At 36.0% G+C, this 22,096-nt stretch overlaps 1 protein-coding gene across 1 annotated transcript in view; it reads right to left on the minus strand.

Moving 5' to 3' along the window:
* DCDC1 (doublecortin domain containing 1) overlaps positions 1–22,096 on the minus strand; it is a 449,122-nt gene that overhangs the window by 238,228 nt on the left and 188,798 nt on the right. Inside the window, exons 9-10 of the mRNA XM_043481537.1 lie at positions 11,445–11,537; positions 1,310–1,480 (exon numbers count right to left, since the gene is read on the minus strand). Of these exons, the coding sequence (XP_043337472.1) occupies positions 1,310–1,480; positions 11,445–11,537 (264 nt within the window). The remainder of the gene's footprint in view (positions 1–1,309; positions 1,481–11,444; positions 11,538–22,096) is intronic.

Raw genomic sequence — 22,096 nt, forward strand, 5'->3', positions numbered from 1 at the left:
TGTTTATATTTGCTTTTGGCACCCTTGCCTGAAGATCTCCAAAAATATATACTGCTAAGACTAAGGCAGCACACAGGAAGCATAGTTCTTCTAGGAGTTTTATGGCTTCAGACCTTACAGTTAGGTGCAAAATGGAAGCCTGGATCTGTAACCAAGTCAGAAATCAGCAAAAGAACTACTGGACTATAGCAACACTTGACCTTGATGTCTTGAACGTCACTTCCTAAACCTTTAGCTGACTAGCACAGACTATAAGAGATAAATTATCATTTGTTTATCTTGGAATTACACTTCCCCAAAGGTCAATTTTTACATGGTAATATTCTCATTCAAAATGCAAACAAGGAATTCCGTTAAAGAGATAAGTTATAGACAGAAAATGTAATGTTTACCATGTTACTTGCAGAATAAGACTGAATATTAAGGGGAACTGTAGAGATAAAGGCTGATCAAAATACAATTACTTTGAATATTAATAACATTCAAATATAAACATAATCAAAAGGAAATGAAAGTTGTAGTAACGGTTCTTTAGAGGGAAAGTTCCATGCTCAGATTAATTTAATTTTACTAATTATAGTCTTTCAAAATATGAGATTATAGAACAATCTTAACCTGAAATACTTAATATGGATACACTATTATGATAAAAGTATTTATATAAACTTCCAGTATATAAACCACTTCAGCTGAATATGAATTATTTTTTTCTCTTCCAAAGATGCAATAGCAAAGAGTAGTCTAGGACATTTAGCCATCTTGTCCTGACAGATAACCAATTCACCTTTTTTCCCAGTATATTCTGAAGTATTGATTTTCCCAAGTGAACTCAGACATGTGTCACACTTATCCAATACAGATCTTTTTCCTTGGAAATGTAGTTTGAACATCAATCAGTCACCTGGCCTTTCACCTCTAATTCCTATTGCCACTGTCTGTCAATTATTAAAGCTTGTCCATTTCTCCAAATAAGTTATTCTTAAAAACTGAAATACATAGTGACTCCTGTGAAAAATATATGTTTCTTAGAAAAGCACATAAATGTTCAATGGTTAAATTTCTTCATTAAAATTACTTCTTTGGGTTGAAAACTAAAGTTTATAAATCCATAATTCAAAGACCTCTAGATATTTTCTTTTAAAACATAGTTCCTCAATGGTAATATTAGCACTTGTAATCCAAACTCCAGTTTGAGGAAGACAACACAAAAAGAAATTCAAGCTGAGTGGCATTGTTACAAGGGTCTCCAAATGGAGCAGAGTGTTTTGTCTCTGGCTGAACCCATTGATAGTCACAGAATGACACCCACCTTGAGCTGCAGTCCTCCTGGGATAAGAGTGTTTGCTGGAAGGCTTTTAATGTGTTGGTAGACGTAAGAGGAGAATTGCTCCTGCTCAGCCTGTAATTGGGGGCCAAGTTTAGAGAGATGACCTCTGTTGCTTTTGATAGCTGTCTGCAATTCATCAATCAGCCTGTTCACCTGAAGGGGTTAAATTACAAGCGTTGTTAGCAAGTAGTAATTGTTGATGTCACACCTATTAGATTTTTGAGTGCCTAGTTTGATGTGGGGAAAAGACTTCAATATAAGAATTTGAGCATAGGTCTATGTTCAAGTAAAGTGAACAGATGATACATACATTCCTTCATTAACAAATTTTATTTATGGGAAGATTTCTAATTTTGCATTTTAATAATATGGAACAGGTACCTATTTACAATTGCTTTCTAGATACAGAAAGAAACATATACATCTTACAAGGACTTTCAAGCTGCTTAACAGAATAAGACCTCTCTAAGACTTTAAATAATCAAATATATGTATCAATGACAATATTTAATTCTATTTTATATACCTTACTTTCTAGAATATTTTATTTTGCCATCTGTAAGTTACCTTTAAATTTTTAATACATATGTTAACTTTATTAACATTGTGTGGGCCTTTTAAATGAAACAATTTATTTTCTTCCTTCCAAATGCTTCAAAATACCATTTTCCAAATTTCATAAATATAAATTTTCAAAATATCCATACTTCAAAGACAATATTCTGAATATTCTAGACAATATTTTGAATATATATATATATATTTCAGAATGATGCATAGAATTTTTTCAGAAACAGCAAAGGTTTAGAGACATTTACCCTTTGTATTTAAATTTCTGGATTTCTAATCAACATATTTAAGAGACATGAACTTGACTTATGGATTCCTAGAAAAGACATGCACAGGACTCAAAAATAGTAAGTTAATATTTTAATCCATATAGTTAGAAAATTAAAATCATTACAATTCTTTGACTTTTCATTATGCTATATAACCTTATATTCTAATAGACTGGATTCTTACATAAACATTGATCGATACAGGGTAGTGACCAAAAGAGACAAAAAGCAGAAGTTCAGTTTATCCATGACTCTTTAAAGTGATCAAATTGGATCCATTTAGAGTTGTGAATGACTCTGAATAGGGCATGGACTTTTTGAAATCTTGAGTTAAAATCCTGGCTCTTTCATTTGCTGACTGAGAGATTTTGAATAGGTTATAAGACATTCATCCACAACTGAGGACTAATATTGACCTTACCATACTAAGAATTAGATGAGACTAAAGAATGGACAACACAATGGCTAATCTATAAAGTCTCATGTACATGTGATATTATTACAGTGTTTACATTTTTAAATAGAGTAGTTTTCTGCATAGTAAGTTTTAACTGTCTTTCTTGGTCTTGAAAGTATCACATAGATTTTCAGCCCTACTTCAGCGTCCACAGGTAAAAGAAGAAATCGTTCTTCAAGAGTCTCTCATGTACTGACAGTTCATTCTCTTTCTGTCTCAGCTAAAAATATGGCATTAGCCCCAAACAACTCTAACGTTAAGCCAATGATTTCTATCCCTCCCACAAGAATTTCAGGAAAGTAAATGAAAGCAAGTTTGTACTGTTATCCATATGATCTGAACACTTACTTTTCTATTTTGCCTAGTTAATTTGAAACCTATACATACGATAATGATATTATGTATATATACATATATAATACTCAATTATATTTAACTTTTCCCAAGAATCATGTTAAAGTGCTGGACTCAATATGCCAGCAAATTTGGAAAATTCAGCAGTGGCCATAGGACTGGAAAAGGTCAGTTTTCATCCCAATCCCAAAGGCAATGCCAAAGAATGTTCAAACTAGCACACTACTGCACTCATCTCATACGCTAGCAAAGCAATGCTCAAAATTCTCCAAACTAGGCTTCAACAGTATGTGAACCGAGAACTTCCAGATGTTCAAACTGGATTTAGAAAAGGCAGAGGAACCATAGATCAAATTGCCAACATCCATTGGATCATAGACAAAGCAAGAGAATTCCAGAAAAACATCTACTTCTGCTTCATTGATTACGGTAAAGCCTTTGACTGTGTGGATCACAACAAACTGTGGAAAATTCTTAGAGGTGGGAATACCAGACCACCTTATCTGCTACTGAAAAATCTGTGTGCCAGTCAAGAAGCAACAGTTAGAACCGGACATGGAACAACAGACTGGTTCCAAATTAGGAAAGGAGTACGTCAAGGCTACATATTGTCACTATGCTTATTTAACTTACATGCAGAGTACATCATGCAAAATGCCAGGCTGGATGAAGCAAAAGCTGGAATCAAGATTGCCAGGAGAAATATCAATAACCTCAGATATGCAGATGATATCACCCTTATGGCAGAAAGCAAAGAGGAACTAAACAGCCTCTTGATGAAAGTGAAAGAGGAGAGTGAAAAAGCTGGCTTAAAGCTCAACATTCAGAAAACTAAGATCATAGCATCTGGCCCCATCCCTTCCTGGCAGATAGATGGGGAAACAATGGAAACAGTAACAGACTTTATTTTCTTGGGCCCAAATCACTGCAGATGGTGACTGCTTACTCCTTTGAAGAAAAGCTATGACAAACCTCAGCAGCATATTAAAAAGCAGAGACATTATCTTGACAACAAAGGTCCATCTAGTCAAAGCTACAGTTTTTCCAGTAGTCATATATGGATGTGACAGTTGGGCCATAAAGAAAACTGAGCACCGAAGAATTGATTCTTTTGAACTGTGATGTTGGAGAAGACTCTTGAAAGTCCCTTGGACTGCAGGGAGATCAAACCAGTCAATCCTAAAGGAAATCAACCCTGAATATTCATTGGAAGGACTGATGCTGAAGCTGAAACTCCAATACTTTTGCTACCTGATGAGAAAGAGCCAACTCACTGGAAAAGACCCTGATACTGGGAAATATTGAAGGCAGGAGGAAAAGGGGATAGCAGAGGATAAGATGGCTGGATGGCATCACCGACCAGATGGATATGAGTTTGAGAAAGCTACGGGAGCTGGTGATGGACCGGGAAGCCTGACGTGCTGCAATCCATGGTGTTGCAAAGAGTTGGACATGACTGAGCGACTGAACTGAACAGACTGAAGAACTTTAGAAGCATTATATGCATATAAGAAAACTAATTTAAATTATTCCTTTTTTTTTTTTGGTGTTTTTCTTATTTGTCCCTATGTGACCAACCACTTGCTTTCTTTAAGCAATGCTTTCTTCTAAATAAAGTGTTGGCAAACTTCTTTGTAAGAGCCAGATAATAAATAGTTTCAGTTTTGTGTTAAAATGTTTCCATCAAAACTGCTCAACCCTGAGGACTTCCCTGGTGGTCCATTGGCAAAGACTCAGTACTCCAAATGCAGGGGCCCAGGTTCAATTCCTGATCAGGTGACTAGATCCTACATGACACTTCTAAATATTCCATATGTTGCAACAAAGATAGAAAATCCCTCATGCCATAGCTAAGACCCAAAGCACCAAATAAATAAATAAATATTAAACAAACAAACAACCATTTGACCCTGCAGCTCTACTTTGTAAACAGCCACAGACAATATGTAAACAAATTGACAAGGCTATGTTCCAATAAAACTTTATTTAGAAAAACAAGCAATGGGCTGGATTTGGCCCCTGGGCTGTAGTTTATCAACCCTTCTTGTAAACACATATATTTCCTCTCCTTCCTTGCTTTTCTTATAAGTAATACTCTGGCCCAAGTCTTCATCTCCTCATGCCCTCCCATTACTGGCATTATCAAAATAAATACTGAGTGGTCCCTGTCCTAAACTCTCCCTCTCTGAGCCATCCTGCCATCTCCACCTAATTAATCTACCTCCAATAGTATAATGAACCTTCCAAGTAGCTCCTTCCTCCCCTCCTACCCTTCACCAACCCTACTGCCTTCTTCATCTTGCTCTTCAAGATTCAAGACTTTTTCTTACTTTCTGAAACAAATTTCTATGCTTCCCAAATACAGTTAACTCTATAAGAAAGTTGCAAAACTTAAGATATGGCAGTGATAACTGATTCAATTTTAGTCAATGTTTTCATCTTTATCTTTACCATACTACCTTCTAGCAGTATGATCCTCAAAGATGATGGATAATAGTATCTATCATACCAAAGCTAGAGACCAAAGCAGACCAGGTGACTTGCTCTTACAGTTATCTGACAAAATTAAATCTAATATTCAAACACCTTAAATAGATTCTACTTGGGCTTCCCAGTAGAGTAAAGGCAAAGAATCTGCCTGCCAATACAGGAGACACAGGAGTTGCAGGTTTGATCCTTGGGTCAAGAAGATCCCCTGGAGAAGGAAACGGCAACCTACTCCAGTATTCTTGCCTGGAAAATTCCATGGACAGAGGAGCCTGAGGGGCTATAGTCCATGCAGTCACAGAGTGGACATGACTGAGCATGCATCCACACTACTTCTGAAAAGCACCGATCTTCTCTGAACCTATACCCAGAACCATGTAATTCAAAAAGAAACAATTTTATGTAGTCTTCAAAATATACTAAGCAACATGCAATATATTTTGCTAGTCAATAATACTTCTCTCTATAATTTTATATACTGTACCTAATGCTATAGCACGCCATCAAAAGAAAAAAAAGGAGGAATTTCAGGCTTTGATTTGAGAGCATTTTTATACATGACTGGCTTTACTGTCACAATTCATAGCCTTTCACTGATAGGGGATTTCATGTGACATCAGAAATCAACCAACCATACAATCGATGATGTCATTTGCATTCTAAAGGGCTATTGGTTAGAGCCTTAAAGTTTCATTTTCTATAAATTCTTTGTTGCTTCAAAACTTTTCTCTATCATTTTTGCTATTTTCCTTGGCTGTATGATTATCTGTTAATGTATGTGAAGCAAAATTATACTAATTATGACCTATTTTTAATAACAAAATTATCAAATAAGATGCCATAGCGAAGATTAACTTACATCTTAAACATAGGAGAACATATATCAAGAATTCTGCCACTGATGTTTTGATAAAGTTTCCATCCAATTTTATTCAAACTTTGTTACTTTACATATTCATAAGGCCTTTTATTCTGAAAGTGCTACATTTTTTCTCAGTTATTATGATAAAGTGTCGTGTTACCCTTAAAGATAACACTATGCATGAAATAATTCATATACCAAAACTGGGTAGGTAAAACAATATTTCTGAATCATTTTACATAACATGATTTTTTTTCAAATCACAGATGTTGCTAAAAGGGGGAATATGTTTAAAATTCCTCATCATGAAACTTTTTTTCGTGCAAATCCCTTTTTTTCTCCCTCTCTACAAAGGCAATGTGAATGGGGGTAAAAAAAAGACAAAACTTGACCTTTTGTGATCCCAGCATTAATGGGTCTGTTCATAATTCAATCTATGTGTGTGTGGGAGCATCCATGTGGAAACATAGAGGCCTGAGAGACATAAAGCCTTTCCCTTTAAACATTATCTGACCCTATCAGTCCCATTCACAAAAGAAGGCTTACGTATGCATATGTTGAAAAAAATGCACCATCTCATTGTGCAGTAGAAAGCCTACACATTCTACTCTTCATTCTCTGTGGAAATGCAGCACGGAAGTGACACTTGTACAGAATTTGGGAGAGTGACAAAAGAGCAGAAGGTAGCAAAAAAAAAAAAAAATTGAGTATTCTGATGAGGAAACAAACCAAACTTCTGAAAGAATGCAAATGCACACCTGTCAATAAACACACACGTAGGGCAGTTTGGTTGTGTTTCTGTGATACATTGATGCAACTCTTGAATTTAATTAAAGTCTCAAGATGATTTAGAGTAAGCACAAAATATTACTTGATTTATAAACATTCTTAAATGTATACTTATGAAAGGTGTACATTCTAAACCATACATTGTGAATACTGTATTTTAACTATTATGAATGACTCTTTGAGGAGCTCCTGGCTTTTGAGTGAGGAAAGTTCCTCACTCCTCACTATTTGAGTGAGCATCTAGCTTCTCACTAGATGTTGAGTTTAGCTGTTGGTCTGAGTGCCATTTGGCTTTGAGTCCATATATGTTAGTGAGGAGACTCCAGAGCACTGTGTATTAAATTGTCACTTGGAATCAGCACAAAAGGGCAGCAGCCTCCATGCTAGGAAACACCATCTGGACTTACAACATATGGGATGGTCTCAAAGGCAGGTCAGTGCTTAAACTTAAGACCAAGATACTTTCTAATTTACAGCATAATTAAAAAGAACCAGAAGTGGGGCTGGGAGATAAAAATAGGTGTTTTAAACTCCCTAAAATCTCTTATTTGTTTCAGGTACAGAGTACAGTGTTTTTTTAGGCTGAGAAGTGAATACAACCAGACTTGATGAATGAAGACTAGAAAAGACATGGGAACCTCTGAGCAAAATTAAGTATCTCTTAATCTTAAAATTAAGGATGAGCTACAGTGTAACTACCAGGAAAACTGAAGTGTGTACCATCTCTTATTCCAATCACTGTCACTACTCTCAACTTTTTAATGGGAAATTATTTTGGAAGGAGTTTTATCTTGTTTCCAGCCAGAGGTCATTTATGCACTGCCTTTAGGCCTATTTAAGAGTCCAACATTCCCATCAACTCATGGGGAAAGGGATGATTGAAAATAAAGACATTTAAAAATATTTTTATAACTTAGCAAGAAGGCTATGATGAAGGCAATAAGGACGATGTCAACTATACCTTTTGAGGAAGCAACAAGGATGCGTTTCATAAGCCTCTAACTACAGGGGCATAACTGACCAAGGGTCCACGCTATTATGCTTTTACATCCATCACCAGGTAGGCACCAATGGCCAAAGACACTATAACAAGTCCAATCCAGGGAGTCACAACACTCCTCTGATGGACAACCTTGACTCAAGCATGTGTCACCAGCTTTGCCACATTCTCCTCAGCTTGCCCAATAGACTTCCACCCAGTCTTCCCTTCCTCTCTCCTTCACTCATGTTCAAGCCTGCATTTCAGTCCGACAGGTCTCCCAGTATTACTTTGAGCTCTCCCCAGTATGGATTTTAATAGATGAAATGCCTGTGAGAGGATTGCTGTTGTTCAGTCGCTAAGTCGTGTCCGACTCTTTGTGACCCCATGAACTGCAGCATGCCAGGCTTCCCTGTCCTTCACTATCTCCCAGACTTTGCTCAAACTCATGTCCATTGAGTCAGTGATGCCACCCAGCCATCCTCTGTTGCCCTCTTCTACTTCTGCCCTCAATTAAAGCCCATACACATTTTAAGTTCCATCTTGGTGTCAACTTTTCAGAGAATCTGGAATAACACACTTTGAAACTGACAATAAAAAATTACATTCAGATATCCAGCAGACCATTTCAAAAGGCTTGCTCTATCAACATATATCATCACCTCAAAGAAGTCTTATGATACATCAGTTCAGTTCAGTCGCTCAGTCGTGTCCGACTCTGCAACCCCAGGAACCTCAGCACGCCAGGCCTCCCTGTCCATCACCAACTCCCAGAGTCCACCCAAACCCATGTCCATTGAGTCGGTGATGCCATCCAAACATCTCATCCTCTGTCGTCCCCTTTTCCTCCCACCTTCAATCTTTCCCACCATCAGGGTCTTTTCAAATGAGTCAGCTCTTTGCATCAGGTGGCCAAAGTATTGGAGTTTCAGCTTCAAAATCAGCCCTACCCAGGACTGATCTCCTTTAGGATGGACTGGTTGGATCTCCTTGCAGTCCAGGGGACTCTCAAGAGTCTTCTCCAACACCACAGTTCAAAAGCATCAATTCTTCAGTGCTCAGCTTTCTTTATAGTCCAGCTTCTCACATCCATACATGACCACTGGAAAAACCACAGCCTTGACTAGACAGACCTTTGTTGGCAAAGTAATGTCTCTGCTTTTTAATATGCTGTCTAGGTTGGTCATAACTTTCCTTCCAAGGAGTAAGAGTCTTTTAATTTCATGGTTGCAATCACCATCTGCAATGATTTTTGAGCCCAGAAATATATTATTATTATTCCTAGTTTTCATGTAGAAAAATTACATAAAATAAATTAAGATTTTAAGATAAAACTACAGGTAGCAGAAATCTAAATTCAGATTTTTATGATGTTTACTTTAGGTTTTGAAATACATCTCGATATATAATATTTTTATAAAATTTTTAAACTATGGGCAAAAAAAAATGTTGAAACAATCTCCTCATCCCCCACATTTTTTCATTTCTCTTCATCATCATGATTTAACATCTCTGTATATGAATTAGGGACAAAACTTGATGTCACTGACTTACACATCGAAATATAATCACCATCAAATTAACGACATAAAAAGTATTCTCATAGTGTATGGAATGTATTTAGAGATTATTACACACACACACACACATGGTTAATTTTTGAAGCAAACAAAAGGCATTTGGAGACATAACTGATTAAGCAAATGTGTGACTAAATAAGTCCCTTTGAAGGAGGAATAGTGATAGATGTAAGTACCAAATAAACATTAAGATAGTAATAAACTAGGAATGTCAAATAAGCATTAATAATGTTGAATTTTACAAAAAAATAATTTTCATTTCCAGTTTTGCTAACAAGGTGGCATTAAAGATGATATTTTTAGCATAATGATCATTTTCTTGCACCACTTCAAATTTTCAGTTCCATTGAAATTGTAGTTTTACATAAAATATTGAAGAGCAAAACAACTATAATATTTAAAATGTAGAAAATAGTTAATCTGCTCATTCTTTTGGATTGTTTTCTATTTATTCTCCAATAACTTGTTACTATAGATATAATTTTAATTATACTAATTCAACTCGAGGTTTTTATTTGCACTTCCTAAAGTTGACCATATCAACATATATGATAGATTTATTTTAAACTTACTGTGAAAATTTCATAAAAACTCTTCTTCTGTAATAAAAATCACACAGAGGACAATATCTTTAATTTATAACTAACAACCTAGTTTTTAACTTATTAAATTAAGTGTAATCACTTGTAATATTAAGTGAAAGGAATCAGAACTATAACTTAAATCTATAAAATTGTTTTTGTTTTCTGAAATATTTTCTACTGAGATTTCCAATCAATGTTTACAATATAATCTTTAATACTGCACATATATAAGTCTCAAATATTAATATAGTCTCTAACTTAAAGAATTGAATTCACTCAGGAAAATTTGATGCGTTGCACCTGTTCTTCTATTCTAAAATACACAGCTAGCAAAGGAAATGCAATTACAGTGATAAGAAAATATTAAAACCCTAAAGCTTGGATAGATTTCTCTGCCAAAATGTCAAAAGAAAATTACATGAAAGTTTAATTTTTAAATATTCACGCTCTCTTATTCTTTAAGTTGCTTATAGATTTTATTTACTGACAGTAGTACACGGAAATTAGCAAATTCATGATCTTTCCTCACAAAGATTAAATGCTTTTGCATTCCAGGAAACTACATGAAAATCATTTTCCCCTTTTGTCTAACACCAATTTTGTATTATTATTTCATTTATGGAATATGCTGTCAACCTCACAGCATGAGCTTTGGAGAGAAGAAGCCTTGCTTTAATAGTTCTTCATTACAATATTGCCTACAGAATCTTATGATTAGCTCACTTAGCCTTGACATTTATAAACTACAGTTTTTTTCGAGATAAGAGATAACATTGCTAACATTCCTCAAATACAGAAAGATAACTCTATTCACAGAAAGTCAGAAAATAAAAATAAGATTTTATTATTTATTTGAAGTTCAATAAAATTGTAATGTTCTTCCTATGTTAGCACATTCTGTAATGCCTAGATTCTGGTTGCATGTAATAATTTCCTAATTTAGGACATTTATGAGAAAATATTTATAAGTAGTTTCAGAAAATTATAATATGATTAATTCCTTCAAGAAGATAATTTTCAAGGTGCCTATATCAATAAAATAATTTCCAGTTTTGACCAGTTTTTTCATTGTTGTTATCAGATAACTATAGTTGGTTCACTACCAAACCCATGTAAAATTTGTCTTAATTTTATAATTAGTACTTATTACAGTTTTACAGTACAGTTTAAAAATTAAGTTCCTTACTTCTGCTTGTGCCTGACGGTGTTCTTTCACTGTCATTGAAAGAATGACTTTTTCAGTAACTTTCCCTTTCTGTTCATTCACAGCCAGTTTCAACTAGAAAAAAAAAAAAAGCAAATGACATGAAAATAGGCACATATTGACACCTAATAGCAACATTTATTTAAACAACTAATTCAGCATTATCATGGAAGGTGATTTCAAATTAATTTGGCCTATAGGTATGTGAAAATTAATCCCACTTAGATTAAATAAGTCAAAATGTTTTTATACTTAAAACATTTCGCACTGAATTTTTCACTTCCACTTTTACTGTTTTTAAGCTCACTAAAATATAATTTGGGAGGGGGGTTCCAAATAGCAAATATTTGACACTGGTGAATACTTTTTAAAAGCATTTTTCAAAATTAACTGCAACATTTTTAAAATTAGACTGATATTTCTTGTAAAGTGTTTCATTGCCAGTGGGGAATAAATTGATTGCTGTTATGTCAGGACAAGAATTCAAGGATATAAACCAAAACCAAATGTCAATTCACTCCAGAACAGTTCAGAATGATTTACAGTACTTCATGGCAGAGTATGCTGTATCTTAAAATACCTAACAGTTACTTCCAACCTGCTCCATGAACAGAGCCCGATAAAGATTTTCTACGGTATTCTATAAACTTATGTTACAAAAAAGTGAATGTGACCCATTCTTTATAAACAATCCCCATCAAAAAAAAATGCTATTTCCAAAAAAAAAAAGGAAAAAGCTAGACTCATATAATAATATTCAATTAATAGACTGGTAATAACAGGAAGAAAGAAAGTTAACAGCCTAATACAAAAACTTCTAAACCGAAATATTTAACAGTTCTTAAACAACGGACATGCCATAGGGTATTTTCTTAGTGAATATTAAGAATAAATAATGATCATGCTTTTTGTTTTGTTTTGTTAATGCTGTTGTTGTTTTAAACAGGCTTTCTCAATAGTATGCCTAGCAAATCATGTTTGAGTTAACATGAATCTTAAATCTATACCCTGCCTGAAGACCCACTCCTCTACTTGGGACAAAATGGGGGCAGGGGTCAATGCTATAAGAATAGTATCAAATCTGTAAACTTTTCTTCTACTGATATGTGACACAGCTCAGCATATCAGAGATTCTGTTTTGGTAGAAGGGAAAAACCTAAGGAATCCTTAGGTGATCCTGAGGAACACCCTAGATAAGGAGTTGACAAACATTTCCATAAGAAATATTTAGGTTCTGGGGAAAGGGAAACAGACAAGTCTCTTTTGCAATTACTCAACTCTGCCTAGGTGGCATGAAATGAGTGAGACAGTGAAAGTTGCTCAGTCATGCTGACTCTTCGCGACCCCACGGACTGTAGCCCACCGGGCTCCTCTGTCCACGGAATTCTTCAGGCAAGAATACTGGAGTGGGTTGCCATTTCCTTTTCCAGGGGATCTTCCCAACCCAGGGATCAAACTTGGGTCTCTCACATTGCAGGCAAATTATTTACTGTCTGAGCACCAGGGAATGTAGCACGAAATACATAATAAATAAATAAATGAGTGTGGCTATGTCCCAATAAAACTTAAAAAAGATAACAAGTGGCAGACTGAATTTGGACAGCAGGCAATGTTTGCCATTCCCTTTCCTAGATTGAGAAACACTGAAAACAAACAAACAAACAAAAAATCATGTGATATACATGGTAACTACAGTTATGATACAACATGATATATTTGAAAGTTAGTTGACAGTACGTCCTAAGAGTTCACAAGGAAAAAAATTTAGACTATACGAAATGATGGATGTTTAAACTTATTGTGGTAATCATTTCATAATGTATGAAGTTCAAGTCATCATGCTATTTACCGTAAACTTACACAGGGGTCATACGTTAATTATATCTCAATAAAAATGGGAAAATACCATCATGTGAGAATGTTCTTAGAATCAATCTCCCAAAGGAATATATATTCTCCTGTGCTAAAGTAATACAGAAAATGTAATATTATAAAAAGTCAAATATCAAACTCAACTTCCACATATGAAAGCCTATGTGTAAACTGTCACCAAGATCATCTTTTCTTTAAAAAGTTAATTTCCAAATGTAAAAACATTCAGAACAAATCTTTTTTGAAGGGAAGCAAAACGAAACAAAAACAGAGTTAGGAAACTCCCTGATGCCACAGCAGTAAGTCCAATTCTAACGAGGCCTCCTAGGGCCATGACATTTAGAGCTGCTTTCAAGTAACTCTTTAAAAAGTAGGAATTCTTTACCTCTAAAATTACTACAGTTGGAAAAAATCACCTCATTCTTACATTTAATTTATAGCACTATCTTAATCTACATAAGCTGAGGGAAAAATCTTATTAATATTACTGAAAAGTATCACAAACATAGTACCAAACAGAGAACCCGGTATGATAGTGAGAAATAAACTGTCAACAAAACACAAGGATACATACATGGGGCTTTTTCTGAAAAGAGACCAGACATTCTAAAAGAGAAATATCTTAACATAATAGTCTAGAGAAAATTACTGAAAGTAAAAAGTCAAATTAATAGAATGCAGTTTCTAACATTCCTCAATCTCTTCCTCAAATTTCAGACACAATAACAATAGTAAGATTCTTCTGTCACTTCGGAGGAGGACATTCTGTTTCTTCATTAAGACAAAATTAGATGCTTTTGATTTGCTGTTCTTATCTAACATACATGAAATAATTTTCTGTCAATGGACTTGAAATTTCTGAAGCTAGTTTTCATGTATAAAGAGGTAGAAACTTCCAATTGAAAATAAAAAACAAACAGGAAGGATGAACCTTGAGGGCATTACCCTAAGTGAAATAAGTCAGATGGAGAAAGATAAATAGCAAATGAATGATCTCATTTACATACGGAATCTTAAAAAAAAAAAAAATTCTCATAGATACAGAGAACATTGGTGGTTGCCATAGGTGGGAAAGGGGTTGAAGGGTGGGCAAAATGGATGAAGGAAGTCAAAAGGTACAAACTTTGAGTTAAAAATAAGTCATGAGGATGTAATGTACAGCATAGTGACTATAATTAATAACAGCATATTACATATATGAAAGTTGCTAAGAGAATAGATCTCAAAAGTTCTTATCACAGGAAAAAATCTGTAACTATGAGAAAGGTTAACTGTGAGGAGGGTTAACTAGACATTGTGGCAATCAGTTTTCAATATATCTCTCAATTAAAAAAAACAGGAAAGATGGCTCCAATTTGCATAAAACTATGAAAAGTCAAATCTCCACCAAACAGAGGAGTGGAAGATCAAGTCACCATTTTCTAATTATATCATGGCCTTTTTTTTCTTTAATGGCCTTTTTTTTAAAGTGAGAAAATACCCACAAATATTTGGGTACTTATACCCAAATATCAACAAGTTAAATATGAAGGTTTAATTCACCATTTTCATCAGAGTTTGCCACTAAGATTTTAAAAGGGTGTAAGTAACAAACACTGGCCTTCCAAAACTAGGTTAAAGTGGGCTCATTCAATATTAATGGCAACCAGAAAAGAACAGTCAAGGGACTAGTCAAAGACAGTAGCAGATGTGGAAGAAACAAGGAACATGATGGCTCTGTCAAAGAGAAGTGAACAAAATGATTAAAGACAATGATCTGATTAGAGAAACAAGATTAAAAAGGAGGAAATTCCCCTCAAACAATGTCTATGAATTAAGAAAAGAAATCCAAAACTACACCTGAAACAACAGATCCCAATGAAATGATTTCTAGTGGTGGTTACCTTTTAAACTATATTTTACATAAAACTATTAACGCTAGGGCTCCCCGGATAGCTCAGTTGGTAAAGAATCCGCCTGCAATGCAGGAGACCCGGGTTCAGTCCTTGGGTTGCGAAGATCTCCTGGAGAAGGGAAAGGCTACCCACTCCAGTATTCTGGCCTAGAGAATTTCATGGACTGTATTAATGCTAAGGTAGCAGATATTCTACTTTCTCTAAAGCCTTAAAAGCTCTAGATGAGTAATGAATAGTTTTATAGAAAACATATGGCACATTGTGACCATAATAGAAAGTACTCTTAATTTTGAGGAATTCTTCAAACATGTGCTGGCTCAGAAAAGCTGTGCTATGGACATCCTAGAAAGGAAAACAGGCTGAAGACCTCCTGCTGGAGAAATACAGATAGAAAAGCAGCTATCTCATTTTATGTATATCATTAACATTATATGGCTATTCTTTCCTATTTTCTTTTTTTGCTGTGGATAACTTTACCGTAAACCATGTGCTATTTACTTTTAACTTCCTCAATCCAGGTGGCTCAGTGGTAAAGAATCTGTCTGCCAATGCAGGAAATACAAAAGACCTGGGTTCCATCCCTGGGTCGGGAAGATCCCCTGGAGGAAGAAATGGCAACCCACTCCAGTATTCTTCTCTGGAAAACTTCATGGACAGAGGAGCCTGGGGGCTACAATCCTTGGGTCACATAGAGTCGGACATGATTCAGCACACACACACAAGCAAAATATTTTAAGGTGTATTTATGAAAATCATAAGACTGTGTAAAAATTTAACATGATAGATAAAATCTATTTTATAGGAAAAAATAACTCTAAAGTAAATTCCATAGTCCAATTATTAATGTCTTTATAAATGATATGGTAATCAAACAACCTGGTATGTTCTATGTAATTTATATTGACATTCCAGATAGGTACTAATCAAAAAGAGAAGAGCCTATTTATCCAGCCAATCTATCAGTGCTTGGACTGTAGTTCTGATGCAGTCTTCTCAATGTTCTCCAGAAGAACAGCTAGTGATTTAAATGTGAAACATGTGATACATGTTGAGTATAATGCTCTTAATAAAGCAACATAACCCAAAAAGACAATCAAATCTATCTTTCTATCAAAAATCTATTTTTGATCAGTAAATACTGATATATTAATAAATTACTTGACCCATATTTTACATGCAGATCAATAGGCAATACAGTTTAGCATAAAAAACAGGACAATCAGCCTTCATATATATTGACAAGTTTTCCAATGGTCTGTTAATATACAAAAGACTGGGACAAATTACTTATTTATATATACAAAACATGGTTATAAAGACCAGCTGCAGGTATTTTTTTGGAAAGTGCATTTTAATAAGGTCCTATTCAGTTAGGGAACAAATGGGGAAGAAGTAGTTTGCACTACAGAGTTTAGCGCGAGAGCTTTCTCTTTTTCTAACCACGAAATCAATCATTTGTCCAGACTGTGGGAGTCAGAGTTAGTTACTGAAAAGAGCTCCGTATATAAACAAGTCAATAACTCATTGTGTGTTATTGTTGAGCTGAAGAAGTCGGCTTTCAAAAAGCTGCCCCTGCTTCTCTCAGAATGAATGTCACTGTATTCAGAGACTGGGAGAGAGTCCTTTGTTTCCAGCCATTGCTGGCTGCCATTTATGTATGGGAACAGAAGGTGGCGGCTAGGAGGGTGGGGGAAGCCACTATTTGGTACCATGTATGTCCAGGAAAAACTCTGAATTCTGTCAACCTAAATAATTTGTGTCTAGAAATGCATTAATGTAATTGATAAAGAGTGGCCACACACAAAAAATTGGTAAAATAATTGAACAATAATGAGCCTGTATCATTTTAAATTGGATCAGGCTGCTATTTTTGGTTTACTACCTGCCAATAAAGATGAAACCAAAATATAAGCAATGTTTTGAAAAGTTCAGATGCACAAAATGAAATTGGTAAACAGGTCAATATGTCAAATAAATACTATCTGTTCCTGCCATAAATATTAAAGGTAATTCATGGAACACTCATGGGGTTTTTTTAAGTTCCTGCTTTTGTGTTAATTTCTTTAAGAAATGATCCTATGTGCTTAACACTTACAATGTTAGAGAAATCTGAATTATTTTTGACTTAAAATGAATTTAAATATCCTTTAGAGTTGAAGTAAATCTAAAAATTCATAAGATATAAATATTATACTATTTATTTCATCTTAATGTTTATTAAAAATCTACTATTTATTCAAAATCAAGCTAGGGACTGTGAAGAAGCACCAGAACCAGGATTGAAGGCTTATAATTAGGCCAGGCAAATGAAAAATACACCTGGTCTGTTTAATAAATGATCTTCATGGTGGGGCAAGGAGGGGTGGTCTCTGAAATCTTTAAATAAAAGCTTAGCTCTTAATTAAATAAAGTTGGAGTTGTAGGCAAGGAGATAGTTGGAACCTAGAACTGAATCCAGTTGATTCCAAATCACTTCACCAATTTAGAAAATCACAACATTAAATCATATAACATGCTCTCACATGCTGTACTAGACATTTATCTAGGTACAAATAAGCAAAGTGCAACATGGTTGAGATAAAAAATAGAAAGTGAGAAACAGTATACAGTGGAAGGTACAAACAATAAATCTATAAATACAAAAGACAAAAATATTATTGGAGGATGGAGTGGTTGGAGAAGACAGAAAGTCACAAATGATGGGTGGGTAGTGTCTAACTAGGTAAAGAAGTGATAATATAGGGCAATATTATTAATTCATATTAATTAATTACTAACTAGTAATTAATTACATGACAAAATTTGTTCTAAATACGATTACTGATTGGTTTGACATGACTTTGGAAGGGGAAAGGGAGAAGCCTGAGCCTTAAAGCATAAGCAGAGAGGAAGGGTAGAGCTGCTCCAAGTGAGTTGGCTTTGGCAATGGTCTGACTGGAAGGAATGACATCAAGGACTAGATGGTTAGTGCAACCCATACCTAATCTATTTCTGAATTTAACTATAAAGTAGGTGCTGGTCCTATAGTGAGGGCAGAATTAAGGACTTAGTTCTTGGCTTTGCCTTGGTTCAGCCCTATCCTCACAAGCTATATATATACTTAGTTCCAGTCTTAAGAGATTCCCTTAAGAAAGTCCTGACCTAGCTCCCACTTCTAACCCAGTTATCCCACTTAAATTCCTTCTACAAAAAAATTCAAGAGTGCCACTTTTAGACTTGGGGAAGGAGCAGAACTTCTAATTTAAAACTGGCTGTGAATTCTGGCTCTGCCATATATTATTAGTTCTGAGACATTTGGCAATCAAGATGGTTTATACAGTACAGGCCTTCCAAAGCCAGGGATTCCACTCCCATCCTTGCCAATTCTTTGAGAAAAAAAAAGCTACCTTTACCAGAGTCTGCAGCTTCTTGAAGTCAGTTTAAAAGATAATTTATGAAAGAAATTTTCATAATATTTAAAAATCAGCAAATACTTTACAACCATTTTAAAACATAAATACTTTTAAAATATTTATAGTTTGTCTAAAGGGATATAAAAGAGAATTCTCTGTGCTTACCTTCAATATATTCAACACTTAATTAAAGAAACAAACCTCTTTAAAAATCTCCTTCCTTCCCTGTTTTTTGTTTTAAGTAATCATAAAACAATTCTAGCTCTTCCACATTCTGTGGGGAAAGTGATGCTGAGTTAGTGCTGACTTAGTAGCCAGATTATAAACTTTCTGCTAGACATTCTGTCACAATTTGGAAAGCCTAATTAGAAAACCCAGGAATTGAACCAGGGTCTCCCTGCATTGCAGGCAGATTCTTTACCAACTGAGCTATCACAGAAACCCTTAGGAAAGCCACTTGCCTAAATTCAACTCAGCTTGCCCTGATTCTCCATTTTTTCCACTGTCGTGTGACGTTTTGGAGGAACTGTACTACTTTGGCCAAGGGGTAGACCCCTAACTCTCCGAGACCAATCATCCTCTTTCTTCAGAGACACAGAGTCATGAGGGAAACCACACAGAGAGGTAAACAGCTGGAGAGAATCTGTCCCATTAATAGCACGCTCAAGAGTTTGTCCCTTAAATCCAGATGTCTGGAGTTGTTTCAGTTCTTTCTACATCCCCTTTTTTTGGTCTTTCCTTGAATCCCACTTGCTACCACCTGCCACCCCCATTAAATTCTTCTTTCACCTAGGTTAGCCTAAGCCAGACCCCACTGACTATAACCAATAAACTCTAACAGATATGCCATATATGTCCTCACAATAAATGCCCCATTACTTTAGACCATCTGAATGAGCCTCTATTCCTAGTAACTAAAATTATCCCACTCAAAAGTCTTAATAATGTGTCCTTCAGGTATTATAATGGGTAATGTAACTAGAATAATGGTTTAAAAATTATCCTTTTCATTTTGGCCTTTCCAAGAATGTGACTGTCCAAACTATTCCAGGCATCCCTAGGATTTGTCACAATAACACTGCTTTTGTCATGTACAACAGAAATGTGCAACGAAATAATACTCTTACATATACGACTGTTGACTTAAAGAAAAAAAGACTGTTGCCCTGAAAGATGTGCCTCTCAAGAAAACTCTTTACCTTTCACCCCCAATTAACCATATAAGCAGCTAAATTTAGATGACTCAGACTATAAATTCTCTTGTAGATTAGGAGTAATGACTGACTGTGATTAAGCCTTTGCTGGAATCAGAAATAAGAAAGACGTAATGCAAGAACAAAACAGAAGCCTACTTCCTTCTGTCCTAGAGGGAAAACTGGAAGAAGTCTCAGAGAGAGAAGCAGGAAAGAAGCCAGAAGGATTAGGTCCCAAGTTCTCCTTTTTTAGGGTGTGGCTTGGGTTTAGCTTCCCGGAACCACCTTCGGTTTCTGCGTCGTGTGACAGGCAGTTGGCTCAGTGACGTCCGCCACCGGCTATCAGCACGGTGAGGAGAGTGGCTGTAGTGAGAGCGGCCCCACAAACCACTCGAGCCAGGGCCAGGTGGGTGTCTCAGTCAGTCCTTTGGGGGCCATCTCTAGCATCACAGAAGTCAGGTTCAGATTGTATCAGCCAGGAGCACCACCAGAGAAAGCAAAGAGAAGAGACTAAGTCCACACACTGGAGGCAGAAGAGGGACAAGACCATGGCAGGCAGCTGCCGTGCTAACCAGTGATTCCAATGGGCCAGCATGAGGCCAGGGGCCCCTCCTCCCGGTGCCTTAAGGATATGAAAGCCACACCTCTTCTTCCATGTACTACCTAAAGGAAACCAAGAGGACACAGGAGAGTCTATTTGAGAAAAATAATGATCTAAAATAACTATTTAAATGATCTGCTCAGACTAAGCTTTGAACTGAATTGGACAGTTATTTTCCCCCCAGATTCGGTGGGCAAGAGCTCAGGAAGAAAGCGATCAGAAAATACCTCAGAAAATATGTGTCAGAAAATACCTCAGTCATTTAGTTATTTTGCACACAAAGTGTGTACACACGTGTAAGAGAGTCAGTCTGTCAACTGAGCTAAGGAACAGAGTTCAGCTGAGAGGCATGTGTGGCAGGCTGCTTAATTAGAGCAGCCCTCTGTCATTTCCCACACTAGAATGTTTTTCAGTTTTTACACGAAGTAATGAGCCACATTTTCTCTCACCCGCTAAAGTAGCTATCTGAATCAGAGAACTCCTTGAGAACCATAGTTAGGCTCTGGGGCCCAAACAGGGTAAGCCAGATGGGCCTCTATCAGTATGAAACAGTGTCTGAACATGGGTTAGTCTGGGGATGATATACCTTGTTGTTATTTGGTCGCTAAGTCGTATCTGACTCTGCGACTCTATGGACTGCAGCCTGCCAGCCTTCACTATCTCCCCGAGTTTGCTCAAGTTCATGTCCACCGAGTCAGTGATGCTATCTAACCATCTTGTCTTCAGCCGTATCATCCTGTGTGATATGCCTTACATGCGCAATAAGCCTATTTTCAATCATTACTTCCCACAGTGATGAGGGAAATGTCCCCATTAATCCTTCGTCACCCAGCTTTGGCTCAATCTCATTGGTAAGGCTCACTCTGGCTTTGTCCTCATCTCATATGCATGTATGAGCCAAAATAGACTGCCACGTCCCGAAGACAGTGCCGCTCCTCTCTCCCTTCTTTCATTCTTCTATCTAATGTATTTACTGAAGGCAGTGCTACTATAAACAATGTACTGTATTACTGGTTCCAGTAATACAAATATCAATTAGATGCCTCTGTACCTTCAGAGGGTTAACAGTCCATTGAGAAGTGCAGCTCCACAGTCAGCATTTCCCTGGTTGTTTTCATTGCGTGTGTTCCTGAGGTAAGGTACCATGTCTTACAATTCTTTTATATCCTCCAGTAAACAAAACCATAACAGAACATTGAATAAACACCTGTGATAGATTAGTGATGGATGAAAACCCTCAAATTCTAAGTACTTTTACTTTGCACCAGACAACTATTTCCTAAACTATGTGCTGGATATTGTGATATAGGGATTTTGTAGTCAAATGATTTTCTTTAACACTAGGTTAAATCACAATTAATGGGTTTCTTTGTAGCATGGCTGCTAGGAGGCTCTAAGATGCTAATACTGTATATGGTGTTAATAACCATGAGAGCGTCTCAGAGGTCCAGCCAGATACACTTTCAGAAATGTGTCGAGACCAGCAATTTTCAAGTTGGTCTTGAAAGTTGAAGATGGACCACTAAACATTTATTCCAGAGTGAATACAAAAGTGACTCAGTACCCAGACACAGGAAGCACAGCTCTGTCCACTGTCAACACAGCTCAACCCTGTCGGCTATGCTTCCCCCAAATTAATCTATAATTCTCCATGTAATCTGTCTTATTGAGGAAAAAATTC

Source organism: Cervus canadensis, chromosome 11 (assembly GCF_019320065.1).
Source record: "Cervus canadensis isolate Bull #8, Minnesota chromosome 11, ASM1932006v1, whole genome shotgun sequence".
Lineage (NCBI taxonomy): Eukaryota > Metazoa > Chordata > Mammalia > Artiodactyla > Cervidae > Cervus > Cervus canadensis.